This window comes from Rana temporaria, chromosome 1 (assembly GCF_905171775.1).
Source record: "Rana temporaria chromosome 1, aRanTem1.1, whole genome shotgun sequence".
In the NCBI taxonomy this organism is placed as follows: Eukaryota; Metazoa; Chordata; class Amphibia; order Anura; family Ranidae; genus Rana; species Rana temporaria.
Window position 1 is genome coordinate 656,108,223 of NC_053489.1, and position 19,352 is coordinate 656,127,574.

The 19,352-nt window shown below is 44.4% G+C and overlaps 1 protein-coding gene across 2 annotated transcripts in view; it reads right to left on the minus strand.

Moving 5' to 3' along the window:
• Positions 1-323: 323 nt before the first annotated feature.
• Positions 324-19,352, minus strand: part of SLC4A11 (solute carrier family 4 member 11) — a 253,703-nt gene continuing 234,674 nt past the window's right edge. For both annotated transcript variants that reach the window (XM_040335512.1, XM_040335511.1), the window contains exons 19-20: positions 16,543-16,712; positions 324-4,295 (exon numbers count right to left, since the gene is read on the minus strand). In XM_040335512.1, the coding sequence (XP_040191446.1) occupies positions 4,232-4,295; positions 16,543-16,712 (234 nt within the window). In that variant the 3' untranslated portion in view covers positions 324-4,231. The remainder of the gene's footprint in view (positions 4,296-16,542; positions 16,713-19,352) is intronic.

Consider the following 19,352-nt stretch of genomic DNA (forward strand, 5'->3'; position numbering starts at 1 on the left):
TAATTGTCTCGCAACAAATCCATCCAGTACCAAGCCATTTTGTTTCCTTTATCAGGAGTGCATGGCTAACATAAATACCATAAATAACCAGTAAAAGAGAAAGCCAGCAATTTCCAGTCAACTGTCCATCGCCTTAAAAAAAAGTGGTCTGCCGTGGCCCTGAAATGTCAGTGTATCATGGATTGTTTTGTACATTTGTGTATTACCATTACAAAGTGACCTTAATCAAAATTTTGAGGTTGATTGGATTAGTGCTGGTTTCCTCTCTTACTGGTTTCAATTAAGCACCGAGCGATATTCCAGTAGTCACCAAACCAGTCAAGAACTGTTTCAAACCATTGTTTATTAATATAATTTTCTTCGGTGCTCCGTTCAGTTTGATTCCAGACATCTCAAATATTTACAGAATAAACCCGCTCGCAGCAAACACTAGACGTAAAGCAGCACATTGAAGTCATGACCCACCCGACATTGAGCATATGCAGTTCTGTTACACTTAAACTTCCACAAAGTGCCCAACCATGAAGTAGTGAAGTCAGGATCTTATTCTGAAATGAGTCTTCAAGAAGAAGTGTGTGCATCGTCTCTATATATATCTACAATTATAATTCAGATTCCAAATGAGTGAGTTCTCAATTGGATTGCAAGTGTGTGAGAAGAAAGTGGCGCTATGAGATTCGGTAGTGTAGTGAGGTCATAATTTATCAAAGGCGTTCCTTTGAAAGTCATCCACAAATGACCCAATTTTCCACCAACTATGTAACCAGTCCAAGCACTGTTGGCAATTACAGGGTGGTCGAAAGGTCAATGAGGTAGACCCAAGCTTTAAAAGCAGCCAAGCCATATCAGCATCTTGTAGGATTTGGTATGATGGAATTATTAATGCTGCATGTATGGTTCACTGATCTGTAGTATTCCTCTATATACTTAAGCATAAGTCTTAAGGTTGACTATGAAGACCAACGTAATTCTTCCAAGGTGCAGCACTTAGGAGACAATAACAAGGACAGTCAAAGCTGCGATAAGCCAGTAGAATAACCTGAGAACTTGGACACCCCCAAAGCACTATTCTGCTTATCCAATCAAACTGAAATTGTACTTTGTCCATGTTCTTTCCAAACTGAACCTGAATATGCCCCTTGTGAAAAGCGAAACTGCCATGTTCCAAAAATAGTAGCATTTCCAGGTGTCTACACCCCAGGTCTGAAGAGCACCTACGTATCTGCACCTATATAATGCAACCAATAATGTCTTCAGTCCTACCTGCCTCTTCCTCCTTATTAGCCCATCCCTGGCCGATTTACAAAGAAGCCTGGGATTTGGGGGTGTTCAGGCACTCCACAGGGTTTGCTGAAGTGTTGGAACAGCGAGCAGTATTCATTTTACCGCCTTCTTTTTTTGGAACTCGCTGTGAATGCATGGAGCCACACTACAGATTCTATGCCAAAGCCACCCTACAGTTAAAGTACAACTACAGGCAAAACTTTTTATTTTTCATGCATTGGATAGAGTGGAAAGAGATTAGAACGGTCCATTTTGTTTGCCATCTGGGCCCTCATTAGGGAGATGTGTCCTCTCCATTTGTCTCCGTTTTCCATGATCATTAAAAGTGAAAGTAAAAGAAAATCCCAAATAGTCCCCAAAAAAGTTATAGTGGGGAAATATTCCAATGGGGCAGTGCCTGGGACAAGGTCCTCTAGTGCCCAGGGCATCATATGTCACCACATGTCAGCAAAACCTCCCCATCCAAAAACAAAACAGAAATCAAGCACTAATTCACCCCTAACACACACACCCCATAGCAAAAAACGTATTTCTCTCTTCCTCCCCCCAAAATTCCTTCTAGCACAAGCCCCCCCCCCCCCCCAATCACTTTATCCCATAAATGCTCCCCTATGAGTACAAGTCCTCTCCCTCTTCCAAAATATCCCCCACACCAATATCCCAACCTTTTCCCCTCCTATCATCCACTCCCACAGCACAATCTCCCCCTCTTACGTTCCTACCCACATTCTTTGCTGCCGGGACAGAAGCAAGGCCATGGGGGAGGATAAGCAAACACTGCGCAGCCCGAATTTGCAGGGATTTCCTCTGACTTCCTGTTTTGGCTATGGGACAGGAAATGAAATCTCCGCAATGGCACAAATAAAATAAAAAACTTCTAATGGGTTATAACCACCCTTTGCTCTATCCAAAAAGGTAAAAAAAAAAGTTTTGGCTATAGTTCTACTTCAAGTTAGGTGGGAAGAAAGGCAAGAAAATCGGCACAGGGAAGTTATGGGACAGTCAGTCTTATGAAATAACTTTAAAGTGCAGTAACCCCTAAACCAAACTAGAATTTATTCTGCTGAATACAGGACAGAAAGATGACTATTGATTGGTTGCTACGAGTTACTACACTTTATCATTGCTCTTAATGTGTGGGCACGAATTATGGTGTTTTTGTTTCAGCTGTTTAGCGTTAAGTGCTTATAGTGATACTCAGTATCCATATAGACTGCAGTATGCCCAATGCCAGGGGGAAGAGATTGTTTTTCCGCCCAATAAAAAAAACAAAAGAAAAAACAAAAAGAAAAAAAAAGGTAACTGCTGCCTTGAGAAAGATTAGACTGCAAAAAGTAAAGCCACCAAAAAATTCAAAAACATCACTGCAAACAAAAAAAAAATACAGACCAAAACTTTTGACAAAATAGGAGGATTTGACTAGACATCATATATATATATATAGATCTTTGACCTTAAACTGACATACACGTATTTACAAAAATATTCTCTTTCTTAAAACTTAAACCCGACAGAACATCCGCCAATCATCATGCATAATTCACATCAGATACAAGAAAGTCTTAATTGTTGGAGGGCAATCCGTTGCCATAAATCGGTCTGGGACAGAAGAACAATTCAACATCCAGGCTGAAGAGTGGTGGACCAACAAGACATCTTTGGTGAGATGGTATGGACCAGTCCGATCTCTCAATACCATAAATTACATTCAAAAACCACAGGCCGTAATCACTCAAGCATGGAGATACCGCTGATGAGATCAACACGGGGGAATGACATCGATGTATCTTCTCTGGGCTCCTAGGATCTGGCTGGAGATATTGCACAAGTTCTACATTAAACAAATCCTAAAGTATTTTTTATATTTAATAGGAAAGTGCAGCAGATAAGATCCGACATCTCAGTCCAGTCCATCGATGTATTTGTTTTTTTTTTTGTTGATGCTATAATCCATCCCGAAACTCTTCAGCTTTTCTCGGATTAGGGGACAGTACGTGAACACCCGCCCGTCACCATCGTAAAGCTTGGCCGTCCACAAGGAGGTCATCTTGAAAGCCTATCGTGACACCTTCCACTTGTGTCGTATAAACATTATACATAAAAAAAAAATGCATTCTTAATGCATGGTCAAGCATGTATGTACATAGAGGTCGGTGAAGACACATACATACATACGCACATACACACTTGCAGTCGCACATATATATAACACGTAAAAGTGCTGGTATCTGAGTGAATTTGTGCATAATGCCTGTGCAAAATTCACAATGCCAATTCAACATTTCTAATAAAAAAAAAAACGGAAAAAAGGTCAAACAGGTTAAAATAGCTTAAATTCCAGGGCTACAAAGCAGAGGAACACTTTTGGTTGATCTGTAGACAAAGCCATTGCTTTAAGCAGTGACTCAACAGTTGAGTCCTTTATGTTTCAGCTCGATATATAAAAAAAAAAAAAAAAAAAAAAGTTGCAAACATAGGTCTATCACACTGATTCTCTGGAGTTGAGCCCCTTGTCTGCCCCAGCAGAGCCAGCTCGGTTCAACAAAAGTTCTTTTTTTTTAAAAGTATTGCAAGGTTCATAAGACACAAAAAATATTAATATTTATATATATATTTGGCCCCCTCACCATCCTGTCCAGGACATCTGTAATCCTGAAAACGCAGTATCTGGTTCATCGGAGACAGAAGCGATTAAAAAAAAAAAAAAAATCATCATCATCATCATCATCATGAACGTTCAGATCCAGAGCACAGTGACAAGCATGGAGGAGCGTCTTTGGGGTATTCCAGTTAGAGAAATGAAGACTCGTCCAGCTTGGTGTCCACCTGATTCCACTTTGGTCAGTTTTCAAAAGCAACACAAAATCAAAACCGTAATCATAAAAGCCCTACAATTCTTCGGTCAGAGAACAAGAACAGCGCACATTCCGGGGAGAGCGCCATCTTTCTAATGTTCGGCGTCCATGGCATCCAGATATTTTGACTCAATAATCTTGGGTAGTAGGTTGTATCTGAGGACAGAAAAGCAAACAACAAAAATGTTCAGTACATATTTGCAGCCAAGGTTCAATATTTTAACCCTTTCTTGACTAGAGGCCATTAAAGTCTTGATGCCAAGAATGTATATAGCCACATCACTATGCCTTGACAACTAATTTACCTACATAACTATTACATATGCGCACATTATATATTTTATATTCATATTCGTATGTGGCAGCACAGCAGTGGGCTTTAAAGTATTACTAAAGTCATTTTAAAGCGGAACTTCCGCTCATCAGAACCCTCCCCCCCCTCCGGTGTCACATTTGGCACCTTTCAAGGGGGTGGGGGGTATTTGCACCCACTTCCGGGAACACAATCTGCAGGGGACCTGTGGGTAGTGCGTCACTTGCACCCCCCCCCCCCCCCCCGTTGTGTTCTGGGAAACACACGGCTCCCAGAACACAGCAGGGGAACAGTGAGAACGGCTCGCGCATGCACGGTAGGGAATCGGGCAGTAAAGCCGCGACGCTTCACTTCCTGATTCCCTCACCGAGGATGACTGTGGGGGCAGCAGAGAGACGAGCGATTGCTCGTCTTCTGCTGCCGACGTCGCTGCACTCCAGGACAGGTAAGTGTCTATATATTAAAAGTCAGCAGCTGCAGTATTTGTAGCTGCTGGCTTTTAATTTTTTTATGGCGGAGCTCCGCTTTAAATAAAAAATAACAAACAAGTTATACTCACCTGCTCTGTACAGTGGTATTGAGCAGAGCAGCCCCGATCATCCTCTTCTCAGGTCCCCCGGAGGCGATTCTGGCTCCTCGCGTGTCGGGGCACACATTGTCCACTCATTACCAAGAAGTGTCTATGGAGTCGTGCTCCGTAGACACACACAGTGGGATTTAGCCCCCGCCTCCCCACTTTCGCCTTGCTGCATTTGATTGACAGCAGCAGGAGCCAATGGCTGTTTTAGTGGCCGTGTGTGCGGCCGTGCACATCGCCAAACCTATTCTCCCCTCTTCTCCCCCTCCCCTGTGATGTGGAGGGGGATAACAGAGAAATAGAAAAGGTTTTTTTTTACCTTAAAGCGGAGGTTCACCCAAAATGGAACCTCCGCTTTTCGGAACCCCCCCCCCCCCCTCCTCTGGTGTCACATTTGGCATCTTTCAGGGGAGAGGGGGTGCAGATAGCTGTATAAAACAGGTATTTGCACCACTTCTGGGTATAGACTCCCACGAGTCCCTCCCCTTTGTGTCACCCATGCCCCCCTCCCCATTTTGTTCTGGAAAACACACGGCTCCCAGTGAGGACGGAGCAGCGAGACATCGAGGATGGCGGCGGGGGAAGCCGAGTGCCGAGCGGTAGCTCGGCTTCAGCTGCTGACTTGGACAGGTAATTGTCCATTTTTTAAAAGCCAGGAATGCATTAAAGGTAAAAAATAAATAAAAATACTTTAGCTTTATTATCACTTTAACGCTGTGCTGCAACATATATGCTTACAGCCAAAGCTGCTGTTCTATATTGGGAGGGTGTCGGGCTGGCAGCTCTCTTCTTAGGGCTCAGCTGTCAGTTAATTACCAGCCACAATGACTCAACTGGTTACCATTACCTGCCTCATTAGACAGCCAGCCCATTTTGCCATTTAAACTGCCTTGCTCATTCCCTACGTGCCTTCACCTGGTCAACATCTCTAGTGTGTCTCTACTTTGTTCCTATTACGACATTGCCAGGCTGACTTTTCTTCTGGTTCTCGATCCTGATCTTTGGCTTCTGACAACGCTGACTCCTGACTTCCTGATCCTGGCTTCTGTTTTTGACTAAGTTTCTGAACTGTATTTTTACCATTACATTAAAAGGTGTGATTTTATATTGCATTTTCAGTCTGCCTGGTTCATGGTCCCTGACAGAGGGCACTCACATGGCACCCCCAGCACTGTGTATTACTCAGCATTGAAGACACCCATTGATCCTGGTGTCTAGAGACAAATACTTAGGCATCATGCCATTACATCAGGGAGTCGTGCGATTGGCTTCAAAATGTATTCTGCAGCAGGACAAATGACCCCAAACATAAAGCCAATATCAAGAACCATCTTCAGTGTGAAGAAAAACAAGGAGTCCTGGAAGTGATGGCTTGGACGCCACAGAGCCCTGAACTAAAGAATTGATGCTGTTCTGAAGGCAAAGAGTGGTCACCCCAAATATTGATTTGATTTGGATTTCTCTTCTGTTCACTTACTTTCAATTCTGTTATTTGATAAAAAAAATAAACCTTTAACACTTCTATTTATGAAAGCATTTCCCTCACCGCTGCACAGTAGTGTATGTATACGTTAAAAAAAAAAAAAAAAAATTTATATATATATATATATATATATATATATATAGTGAGGAAAATAAGTATTTGAACACCCTGCTATTTTGCAAGTTCTCCCACTTGGAAATCATGGAGGGGTCTGAAATTGTTATCGTAGGTGCATGTCCACTGTGAGAGACATAATCAAAAAAAAAAAATCCAGAAATCACAATGTATGATTTTTTTAACTATTTATTTGTATGATACAGCTGCAAATAAGTATTTGAACACCTGAGAAAATCAATGTTAATATTTGGTACAGTAGCCTTTGTTTGCAATTACAGAGGTCAAACGTTTCTTGTAGTTTTTCACCAGGTTTGCAAACACTGGAGGAGGGATTTTGGCCCACTCCTCCACACAGATCTTCTCTAGATCAGTCGGAGTTTGAGCTCCCTCCAAAGATTCTCTATTGGGTTTAGGTCTGGAGACTGGCTAGGCCACGCCAGAACCTTGATATGCTTCTTACAGAGCCACTCCTTGGTTATCCTGGCTGTGTGCTTCGGGTCATTGTCATGTTGGAAGACCCAGCCTCGACCCATCTTCAAAGCTCTAACTGAGGGAAGGAGGTTGTTGCCCAAAATCTCGCAATACTTGGCCCCGGTCATCCTCTCCTTAATACAGTGCAGTCGCCCTGTCCCATGTGCAGAAAAAAGAGATTTTTAATACAGCTTACCTGTAAAATCTTTTTCTTGGAGTACATCACGGGACACAGAGCGGCATTCATTACTATATGGGTTATATGGAGTACCTTCAGGTGTAGACACTGGCAATCTCAAACAGGAAATGCCCCTCCCTATATAACCCCCTCCCATAGGAGGAGTACCTCAGTTTTGTAGCAAGCAGTATGCCTCCCAAAATGGTCCTCAAAAAAGAGGGGTGGGAGCTCTGTGTCCCGTGATGTACTCCAAGAAAAAGATTTTACAGGTAAGCTGTATTAAAAATCTCTTTTTCTTTATCGTACATCACGGGACACAGAGCGGCATTCATTACTATATGGGATGTCCCAAAGCAATGCTTACAATGAGGGGAGGGAGAACATCTCCAAGACAAAAGGATTTAATTTAGAGATATACTCAAATCATAATAAATCCAACTTAGTTGAGAAAAATAATTTTAAATTTTAAATTTAACTCAAACAAGAGGAGCCCCCGGAATCCGAGGGTCTCAAACTGCAGCCTGCAGCACTGCCTGCCCGAAGGCAGTATCAGTATTCCTTCTTACGTCCAACTTGTAGAATTTTGTAAACGTGTGGACAGAAGACCAGGTTGCCGCCTTGCAAACTTGAGCCATAGAGATCTGGTGGTGTGCTGCCCAGGAGGCGCCCATGGCCCTAGTAGAATGAGCCTTTAATGATACTGGAGGAGGCAACCCTTTCAAGCCGTAGGCCTGAGTGATTAACTGCCTAATCCACCTAGAAATGGTGGATTTTGCAGCTGCCTGCCCCTTCTTGGGCCCATCCGGTAGAATGAACAGCACATCTGTTTTCCGGATCTTCTTTGTAGCTTTAAGATAGGCCTTCATGGCCCTGACAATATCCAAGGTATGCAGCAACCCTTCCTTTCTGGAAGTAGGTTTAGGGAAGAAGGATGGTAATACCAAATCCTGGTTCAAATGAAAACTGGATATGACCTTCGGTAGGAAGGAAGGATGAGGGCGGAGAACGACCCTGTCCTTATGAAAAACAAGATATGGTTCCTTACAGGATAAGGCTGCCAGCTCCGAAACTCTTCTTGCGGAAACTATGGCAACCAAAAATACTAACTTCCTTGTCAGTAGAACCAAAGGAATATCAGCCAACGGCTCAAACGGTTGTTTCTGTAAACTTGACAGAACAAGATTTAAATCCCACGGACAAAGCGGGGATTTAACTGGAGGTCTAATACGTAAGACCCCTTGAAGGAAGGTCTTAACCAGCGAGTGGGTGGCCAGCGGCCTCTGAAACCACACTGACAGAGCAGAAATCTGTCCTTTGATTGTGCTTAATGCCAATCCTTTATCCACTCCTAGCTGGAGAAAACTTAATACTCTATCGATGGTAAATTTGCGAGAAAGCCATCGCTTGGACTCACACCAGCCTACATAGGCCTTCCAGACCCTGTAATAAATCACCCTAGAGACCGGTTTCCTGGCTCTGATTAGGGTAGAGATTACTTTCTGAGACAGACCTCTACCCCTGAGAATCAGGGATTCAGCTTCCAGGCCGTCAAATTTAGATGCCGTAAGGCAGGGTGGAGGATCGGACCTTGCGATAGCAGGTCTGGCCGTAGAGGAAGAGTCCACGGGTCTCCCACTACCATCCTTAAGATTAGTGAGTACCATGCCCTTCTGGGCCATGCTGGAGCTACCAGGATGACTGGTATGTGCTCCACCCGGATCCTGCGCAGCAGGCGGGGTAGTAACTGGAGCGGGGGAAACGCATAAAGAAGTTTGAACTGATGCCAAGGGCAAACCAACGCATCGGTTCCGCAGGCCATCGGATCCCTTGAGCGGGATATGAACCTGTCTAGTTTCTTTGATATCCACGTCCGGCACTCCCCATCTCTGGCAGAGTGCTTGAAAGACTTGTGGATGCAGAGACCATTCCCCCGGCCAAAGAGTCTGGCGGCTTAAGAAGTCCGCCTGAAAGTTGTCCACTCCTGGAATGAATATTGCCGATATGCAGGGCACATGAGCCTCTGCCCATAGGAGAATCAAGCTCACCTCTCTCTGAGCGGCTTGACTCCTGGTTCCCCCTTGGTGATTTATGTATGCCACGGCCGTGGCATTGTCTGATTGAATTCTCACCGGGAACCCCTGCAATTTTGACGTCCAAGCCCTGAGGGCTAGTCGAGCAGCTCTGAGCTCCAAGATGTTGATGGGCAACTGCTTCTCTGGCTTTGCCCAAGTACCTTGGCGAGTGCAACCATCCAAAATTGCTCCCCAGCCCGTCAGGCTGGCGTCTGTGGTCACTATCTTCCAAGCCACTGGGCTGAAAGACTTCCCCTTCAGTAGATTCTGAGGGTCTAACCACCAACACAGACTTTGTCGGACTCTTGATGAGAGCGGCAACGGGATATCCAAGGCCTGTGGCCTTCTGCTCCATGCTGACAGGATGGCTGCCTGTAGGATGCGAGTGTGGCTCTGGGCGTATGGTACCGCCTCGAATGTGGCCACCATCTTGCCTAGTAACCTCATACATAGGCGAATAGTCGGTTCTTTCTTGCTTAGAACCAGTAGGATTAATTCCTTGATGGTTTTTACCTTCCTCAGAGGTAGGAACACTCCTTGTTGTTCTGTGTCTAATCTCATGCCGAGATATTCCAACTGCCTTGTGGGCTGGAAAGCTGACTTTTCTCGATTTAGGACCCAGCCGAACCTCTCGAGGTATTGGACCGTGAGGGCCACTGCTCGCTCCAAGCCGGGAGACGAGTGGTCTATGACTAGGAGGTCGTCCAGGTATGCTAGGATCGTGACCCCTTGGATCCTTAGCTTGGCTAGGATCGGAGCTAGGACCTTCGTGAACACCCGGGGGGCCGTAGCCAACCCGAAGGGAAGCGCCACGAATTGGAAGTGACGCGAAGCCACCATGAAGCGTAGATATCTTTGATGTGGCTGATAAATTGGAACATGAAGGTAGGCATCCTTTATGTCTATGGACGCCATGAAGTCGTCCTTCTGGAGTGTGGCAGCTGCTGACCGCACGGATTCCATCCGAAATGAGCGGATCTTTAGATATGCATTTACCATCTTTAGGTCCAAAATTGGCCTGACATCTCCATTGGATTTTGGGATGATGAATAGGTTGGAGTAGAAACCCAGCCCCTGTTCCAGGACTGGTACCTCTACTATTACTTCCTGGGAAAGTAGATGATCTAATGCCGATCTTAATGCGGCTCCCTTTCCCGGATCGTTTGGAATCCTCGACTTCTGGAAATGAGGAGGAGGAAACCTTAGGAAATCTAATTTGTAGCCTGTGGCCACGGAAGACCGTACCCACTCGTCGGGAATGCTGGCTTCCCAAATCTCTGAAAAGAGTCGCAGCCTTCCCCCCACCTTCGTGGGTGGGGGCGCCCCTTCATAAGGTTGGCTTGGGGGCTGGTTTTGCTGGTTTGCGAAACCACTGCCTTTTGCCTCTAACAGCCTGTCCTTGTGATCTGCTGTTGAAGCCGAAGTTTGCTTTTGCAGGAGGCCGTCAATACTGCTTGGCATTAGAGGGCCCCTGCCCAGGGGAATACTGTCGTTTAAACGCAGGTCCCTGAACCTTCTTCTTAGTTGGCAAGAGAGTACTCTTGCCGTTAGAAATGGTCTGAATGTATTTATCTAGGTCTTCTCCGAAGAGTCGTCCTCCATGGAAGGGGAACCCTACCAGGAGCTTCTTGCATGGGGGCTCAGCCTCCCAGCCTTTTAACCATAAGAGTCTTCTCATATGGATAAGGGATAACGATAAACGTGACGCTTGCTGGATAGAATCCTTGATTGCGTCTACCGTAAAACATATGGCCTTAGGGACATCCGAAAATTTTTCTGCCTGCTGGGCCGGAATAAGTTTAAGCATCTGTTTAAATTGATCCGATAATGCTTGAGCGACCCCAATCGCAGCCACAGCTGGCTGTACTACTGCCCCTGCAGTAGTGAAGGAGTTCTTAAGTAGTGCTTCCAAGCGCTTATCAACTGGATCCTTGAACACCTGTATCTTTTCTACAGGGCATGTTAACGATCTGTTAACACATGAGATGGCTGCGTCCACTGCAGGAGTAGCCCATCTTTTGGAAAATTTTTCTTCCATAGGATATAGGACAGAGAACCTTTTAGGTGGTAAGAAGATCTTATCTGGCTTGTTCCAATCTTGGAACAAAATTCCCTCTAATAGAGGATGGATCGGAAACACAGCATTGCTTTGAGGCGCCCTCAGTGAGCCCAAAGCTGAAACCGTCGATACCTGGAGATCTGGTACTGGCAAGTTGAATGCCCTATGGACCAAGTCCGACAATCCTTGAATCCACCAGCTCTCCCTCAGGGAGACTGCCCCAGACTCCTCTGTATCCGGATCTTCGATCCCTGAACCTACTTGGTCCTTGTCCAAGAGGTCGTCCAATTCCCCTGAGGAAAGGACCTCCTCTTCTGAGGGTCCGCGCTCGGGCGACGGAGATCTATTCCGCTTACTGCCCCGCATAGCTGCGGCTATCATTTTACCCATGCTTTTCTGCATCTCTTTTAAAGAGGTGAGTAATACCTCCTCCGTGACCATCTTAGGGTTGGACTGACCCGCGTCAGCTCCAGCCCCAGATCCCGATGGCCCCAAGGCTCCCTGTGGGGAAAGCAGCGTCATGGTACAATACCGAGGTACACCTATTGGTATTTGGAACTATAAAAGTTAATTGCCCAAACACCTGTTTTGGGAAATAAAAAATGCTTCCTCTCCCCTAGATGACTTTTTTTTTATTTATTTTTTTTCGTTTTTGTTTCAAATCCAGGAAAGAAAAAACATTCTGTCCCCCTGAGTAGTATTGCAAAGAAAAACTATGAGATGGAAAAGAAACAGCCTATTTCTAGGCTTGAAAAAACAGTCCTCTGAAGACTGCAATATCCTTTCTGGCCACTGTGTGTCCTCGGCGCCCCCTGCTGCCGCTCTGGTCTTTCTCCTCAGTTCCAAAGTATTGAATGGAACAAACAAGGAAGGGCCGCCCCTTCCTTAAGCCACTGACCCGCCCTTCCCCCCCAGCAATCTCAAACAGGAAATGCCCCTCCCGACAGGGGGGGGGGGGGATTTGGGAGGAAGGGACCTCTCTGTTCCAGCAAACTGCAGCCTGGAACCATGAGGAGGTCAGCGTTTTGCCTGCTTTGCAGGCTCTGAGGAGGAAGACTGAATGAAGCATCGCCTGGAGGCTTGCAGGTAAGCACAGCTCTCTGAGACACACATATATTTTTATATAACACAGGCCCCACTCAATGCTTTTCCAACACTACAAGGGAGGTCACATCTTATGGGGAATAATACATAGAGAGCCATCCTATCTTTATGATATGTGACTAGTTTGCCAGATGCAGTGCATAACTTTAGGCATGTCCCCTGTGACCCCCCAGAAAAAAACCTGCTAAGAACCAAGTTCCGCAAGTTTTCCCCTCACTTACCTGCTCCATGCCGCAGGACTTTGCCAAGCAAGAGGCCCAATCTTCCCCCATCTCCGTGGGGATGTCTAGACCTTCAGGCCCTGGGTTCCTATGAAGGATCCACTGTCCTGGGCCCATATAGCACCCTGGCAACAGAAAGCATTAGGCACCCAAAGGTTTCTAAGTTCTGGGCCCAGGGTCCAGCTCTCTAAAAAGAAAAGCATTATGGGCTATACCCCAAGGGTTTGGGGTCCGGTTACTGACCACTTTAGCGCTGAGGCTTTTTTGGACAGAACCGGTAGCTCACCTAATCCCAAGGATGCGGAGGCAAGCTAAACCATGACTAACACCTAAGACACTGGCGTAAAAACTGAGGTACTCCTCCTATGGGAGGGGGTTATATAGGGAGGGGCATTTCCTGTTTGAGATTGCCAGTGCTACACCTGAAGGTACTCCATATAACCCATATAGTAATGAATGCCGCTCTGTGTCCCGTGATGTACGATAAAGAAAACACCCCCAAAGCATGATGTTACCACCCCCATGCTTCACAGTAGGGATGGTGTTCTTGGGATGGTACTCATCATTCTTCTTCCTCCAAACACGGTTAGTGGAATTATGACCAAAAAGTTCTATTTTGGTCTCATCTGACCACATGACTTTCTCCCATGACTCCTCTGGATCATCCAAATGGTCATTGGCAAACTTAAGACGGGCCTTGACATTTGCTGGTTTAAGCAGGGGAACCTTCCGTGCCATGCATGATTTCAAACCATGACGTCTTAGTGTATTACCAACAGTAACCTTGGAAACGGTGGTCCCAGCTCTTTTCAGGTCATTGACCAGCTCCTCCCGTGTAGTCCTGGGATGATTTCTCACCTTTCTTAGGATCATTGAGACCCCACGAGGTGAGATTTTGCATGGAGCCCCAGTCCGAGGGAGATTGACAGTCATGTTTAGCTTCTTCCATTTTCTAATGATTGCTCCAACAGTGGACCTTTTTTCACCAAGCTGCTTGGCAATTTCCCCGTAGCCCTTTCCAGCCTTGTGGAGGTGTACAATTTTGTCTCTAGTGTCTTTGGACAGCTCTTTGGTCTTGGCCATGTTAGTAGTTGGATTCTTACTGATTGTATGGGGTGGACAGGTGTCTTTATGCAGCTAATGACCTCAAACAGGTGTATCTAATTTAGGATAATAAATGGAGTGGAGGTGGACATTTTAAAGGCAGACTAACAGGTCTTTGAGGGTCAGAATTCTAGCTGATAGACAGGCGTTCAAATACTTATTTGCAGCTGTATCATACAAATAAATAGTTAAAAAATCATAAATTGTGATTTCCGGAATTTTTTTTTTTGATTATGTCTCTCACAGTGGACATGCACCTACGATGACAATTCCAGACCCCTCCATGATTTCCAAGTGGGAGAACTTGCAAAATAGCAGGGTGTTCAAATACTTATTTTCCTCACTGTATATATATATATATATATATATATATATATATATATATATATATATATATATATATATATATATATATATATATATATATATATATATATATATATATATATATATACACACACACACACACACACACACAATTTATATACTGTATTTTCCGGCGTATAAGACGACTTTCTGGATGCAAAAACATGCATCCAAAGTCGGGTACAGTCTCAGTACTCACTTTTTTTCCCCAGCGCTGACAGTCTAACATGCTACGATCGCGAGCCTGAATGATTTCAAAGCCGCGCCTTCACTGCAGAGTGTTCTGTGATAGGAGGAACAAAAATCTTTCCAGCAGCGCCTCTGTTCTTTGTTCCTCCTATCACAGATGCCTTCTCATCCTCGGACGAGATGAGAAGACGTCCGTGATAGGCGGAAAACATAACAGAGGCGCTGCTGGGAAGATTTTTGTTCCTCCTATCACAGAACACTCTGCAGTGAAGGCGCGGCTTTGAAATCATTCACGCTCGCGATCGCAGCATGTTAGACTGTCAGCGCTGGGGAAAAAAAGTGAGTGTTATTGCACTGGGGGGGGGGGGGGCAACAAGTTCAGGCACAGTGGGGGCAAGTGATGGCAATGTGGGGGCATGTAATGGCACAGTGGCAATGTGGGGGCATGTAATGGCACAGTGGCAATGTGGGGGCATGTAATGGCACAGTGGCAATGTGGGGGCATGTAATGGCACAGTGGCAATGTGGGGGCATGTAATGGCACAGTGGCACAGTCTGGGCATGTAATGTAATGGCACAGTGAGTAATGTAATGGCACAGTGAGGAATGTAATGACACAGTGAGATTTGAAAAAGCCTGTTCCTGTCAGCGGTTCCGGCTCCCCCTCAGCTTCCAGAAAGACAGTAAGAAGGGGGTAGTCTTATACAGCGAGTATATCCCAAAATCAAAATTTTTCCTGGAAAATTAGGGGGTCGTCTTATACGCCGGGTCGTCTTATACGCCGGAAAATACGGTATATATATTTATTTATTAATTATACGTACAATTTTTTTTTATATTTTATATATATATATATATATATATATATATATATATATATATATATATATATATATATATATATATATATATATATATATATATATATACACAGGGAGTGCAGAATTATTAGGCAAATGAGTATTTTGACCACATCATCCTCTTTATGCATGTTGTCTTACTCCAAGCTGTATAGGCTCGAAAGCATACTACCAATTAAGCATATTAGGTGATGAACATCTCTGTAATGAGAAGGTGTGTGGTCTAATGACATCAACACCCTATATCAGGTGTGCAGAATTATTAGTCAACTTCCTTTCCTTTGGCAAAATGGGTCAAAAGAAGAACTTGACAGGATATCTTGCAGAGGGATGCAGCACTCTTAAAATTGCAAAGCTTCTGAAGCGTGATCATCGAACAATCAAGCGTTTCATTCAAAATAGTCAACAGGGTCGCAAGACCCCTTTAGAAAAACCAAGGCGCAAAATAACTGCCCATGAACTGAGAAAAGTCAAGCGTGCAGCTGCCAAGATGCCACTTGCCACCAGTTTGGCCATATTTCAGAGCTGCAACATCACTGGAGTGCCCAAAAGCACAAGGTGTGCAATACTCAGAGACATGGCCAAGGTAAGAAAGGCTGAAAGACGACGACCACTGAACAAGACACACAAGCTGAAACGTCAAGACTGGGCCAAGAAATATCTCAAGAATGATTTTTCTAAGGTTTTATGGACTGCTGAAATGAGAGTGAGTCTTGATGTGCCAGATGGATGGGCCCGTGGCTGGATTGGTAAAGGGCAGAGAGCTCCAGTCCTACTCAGACGCCAGCAAGGTGGAGGTGGAGTACTGGTTTGGGCTGGTATCATCAAAGATGAGCTTGTGGGGCCTTTTCTAAAAACAAACTAAAAACTACTTCCAAAAATATTCAGCTTTGATATTAATGAGTTTTTTGGGTTCATTGAGAACATGGTTGTTCAATAATAAAATGTATCCTCAAAAATACAACTTACCTAATAATTCTGCACTACCTGTGTATATATATATATATATATATATATATATATATATATATATATATATATATATATATATATATATATATATATATATATATATATATATATATATATATATTTTATTATAAATACAATTTTTTTTTTACATCTGCATACACTACCGTGCAAACGTTTATATATATATATATATAAATATAAAATGTAAAACATCTCTATCATATCCATCTATTCTAGACTATTTTCTTCAATGATTTTTTTTTTTGTTCCTTTCTTTCTATAAATGTCCTGGAACCTTGGGGATAAAAAAAAATTACCTGATGGGAATCATTCCAATCATAATCAAAGGGAAAATCATCTTCATATAAGGGAGAGGTGACATGCCAAAGCCACATAAGATGACAAGCTGGAGGACCTGGAGGCCAGTGAAGTAGTGAATCTTCCTCTGAGGGACTCGTCTGATGTAATGGGTCGGAGGGTACGCCGTCTGCAAGAAAAACACAGAACGCAGTGACATCATTTATGTAGTACAGCACAATCTGACACCAATAAGCTGAATGGCCTTACGATATAGTGGCATGAAATACATGAGCATTGCTGGGCATGTGTAGGGGCAGTTTAATAAATATAGTTTGGCATTAGATAGGAATAGAGTAAAACCTTGGATTGCAGGCATAATAATTTGTTCCGAAAACATGCTTGTAATCCAAAGCACTTGTATATCAAAGCAAATTTCCCCATAAGAAATAAGAGAAACTCAAATGATGTGTTCCACAACCTTTTATAAGTCTTTCAGTTTATAGTCCATATATAAAGATTATAGCAATGTGATAAATTGAGTAACCATAAAGTGTCCATCCACAAATGGAAGCCTCCCCAAGGGGATTAGAAGCAAAATCCAGCAGGAGCTCCAGAGTATAAAAGAGAAGAGAGGCGCCTCTAAGTGTAGCAATATGGTTACATCTAATGAAGGTTCAACATTTACCAACTCACATGGCTGAGGATTAAAAAAAGAGATTTTTAATACAGCTTACCTGTAAAATCTTTTTCTTGGAGTACATCACGGGACACAGAGCGGCATTCATTACTATATGGGTTATATGGAGTACCTTCAGGTGTAGACACTGGCAATCTCAAACAGGAAATGCCCCTCCCTATATAACCCCCTCCCATAGGAGGAGTACCTCAGTTTTGTAGCAAGCAGTATGCCTCCCAAAATGGTCCTCAAAAAAGAGGGGTGGGAGCTCTGTGTCCCGTGATGTACTCCAAGAAAAAGATTTTACAGGTAAGCTGTATTAAAAATCTCTTTTTCTTTATCGTACATCACGGGACACAGAGCGGCATTCATTACTATATGGGATGTCCCAAAGCAATGCTTACAATGAGGGGAGGGAGAACATCTCCAAGACAAAAGGATTTAATTTAGAGATATACTCAAATCATAATAAATCCAACTTAGTTGAGAAAAATAATTTTTAAATTTTAAATTTAACTCAAAAAAGAGGAGCCCCCGGAATCCGAGGGTCTCAAACTGCAGCCTGCAGCACTGCCTGCCCGAAGGCAGTATCAGTATTCCTTCTTACGTCCAACTTGTAGAATTTTGTAAACGTGTGGACAGAAGACCAGGTTGCCGCCTTGCAAACTTGAGCCATAGAGATCTGGTGGTGTGCTGCCCAGGAGGCGCCCATGGCTCTAGTAGAATGAGCCTTTAATGATACTGGAGGAGGCAACCCTTTCAAGCCGTAGGCCTGAGTGATTAATTGCTTAATCCACCTAGAAATGGTGGACTTTGCAGCTGCCTGCCCCTTCTTGGGCCCATCCGGTAGAATGAACAGCACATCTGTTTTCCGGATCTTCTTTGTAGCTTTAAGATAGGCCTTCATGGCCCTGACAATATCCAAGGTATGCAGCAACCCTTCCTTTCTGGAAGTAGGTTTAGGGAAGAAGGATGGTAATACCAAATCCTGGTTCAAATGAAAACTGGATATGACCTTCGGTAGGAAGGAAGGATGAGGGCGGAGAACGACCCTGTCCTTATGAAAAACAAGATATGGTTCCTTACAGGATAAGGCCGCCAGCTCCGAAACTCTTCTTGCGGAAACTATGGCAACCAAAAATACTAACTTCCTTGTCAGTAGAACCAAAGGAATATCAGCCAACGGCTCAAACGGTTGTTTCTGTAAACTTGACAGAACAAGATTTAAATCCCACGGACAAAGCGGGGATTTAACTGGAGGTCTAATACGTAAGACCCCTTGAAGGAAGGTCTTAACCAGCGAGTGGGTGGCCAGCGGCCGCTGAAACCACACTGACAGAGCAGAAATCTGTCCTTTGATTGTGCTTAATGCCAATCCTTTATCCACTCCTAGCTGGAGAAAACTTAATACTCTATCGATGGTAAATTTGCGAGAAAGCCATCGCTTGGACTCACACCAGCCTACATAGGCCTTCCAGACCCTGTAATAAATCACCCTAGAGACCGGTTTCCTGGCTCTGATTAGGGTAGAGATTACTTTCTGAGACAGACCTCTACCCCTGAGAATCAGGGATTCAGCTTCCAGGCCGTCAAATTTAGATGCCGTAAGGCAGGGTGGAGGATCGGACCTTGCGATAGCAGGTCTGGCCGTAGAGGAAGAGTCCAAGGGTCTCCCACTACCATCCTTAAGATTAGTGAGTACCATGCCCTTCTGGGCCATGCTGGAGCTACCAGGATGACTGGTATGTGCTCCACCCGGATCCTGCGCAGCAGGCGGGGTAGTAACTGGAGCGGGGGAAACGCATAAAGAAGTTTGAACTGATGCCAAGGGCAAACCAACGCATCGGTTCCGCAGGCCATCGGATCCCTTGAGCGGGATATGAACCTGTCTAGTTTCTTGTTGAGTCTCGATGCCATGATATCCACGTCCGGCACTCCCCATCTTTGGCAGAGTGCTTGAAAGACTTGTGGATGCAGAGACCATTCCCCCGGCCATAGAGTCTGGCGGCTTAGGAAGTCCGCCTGAAAGTTGTCCACTCCTGGAATGAATATTGCCGATATGCAGGGCACATGAGCCTCTGCCCATAGGAGAATCAAGCTCACCTCTCTCTGAGCGGCTTGACTCCTGGTTCCCCCTTGGTGATTTATGTA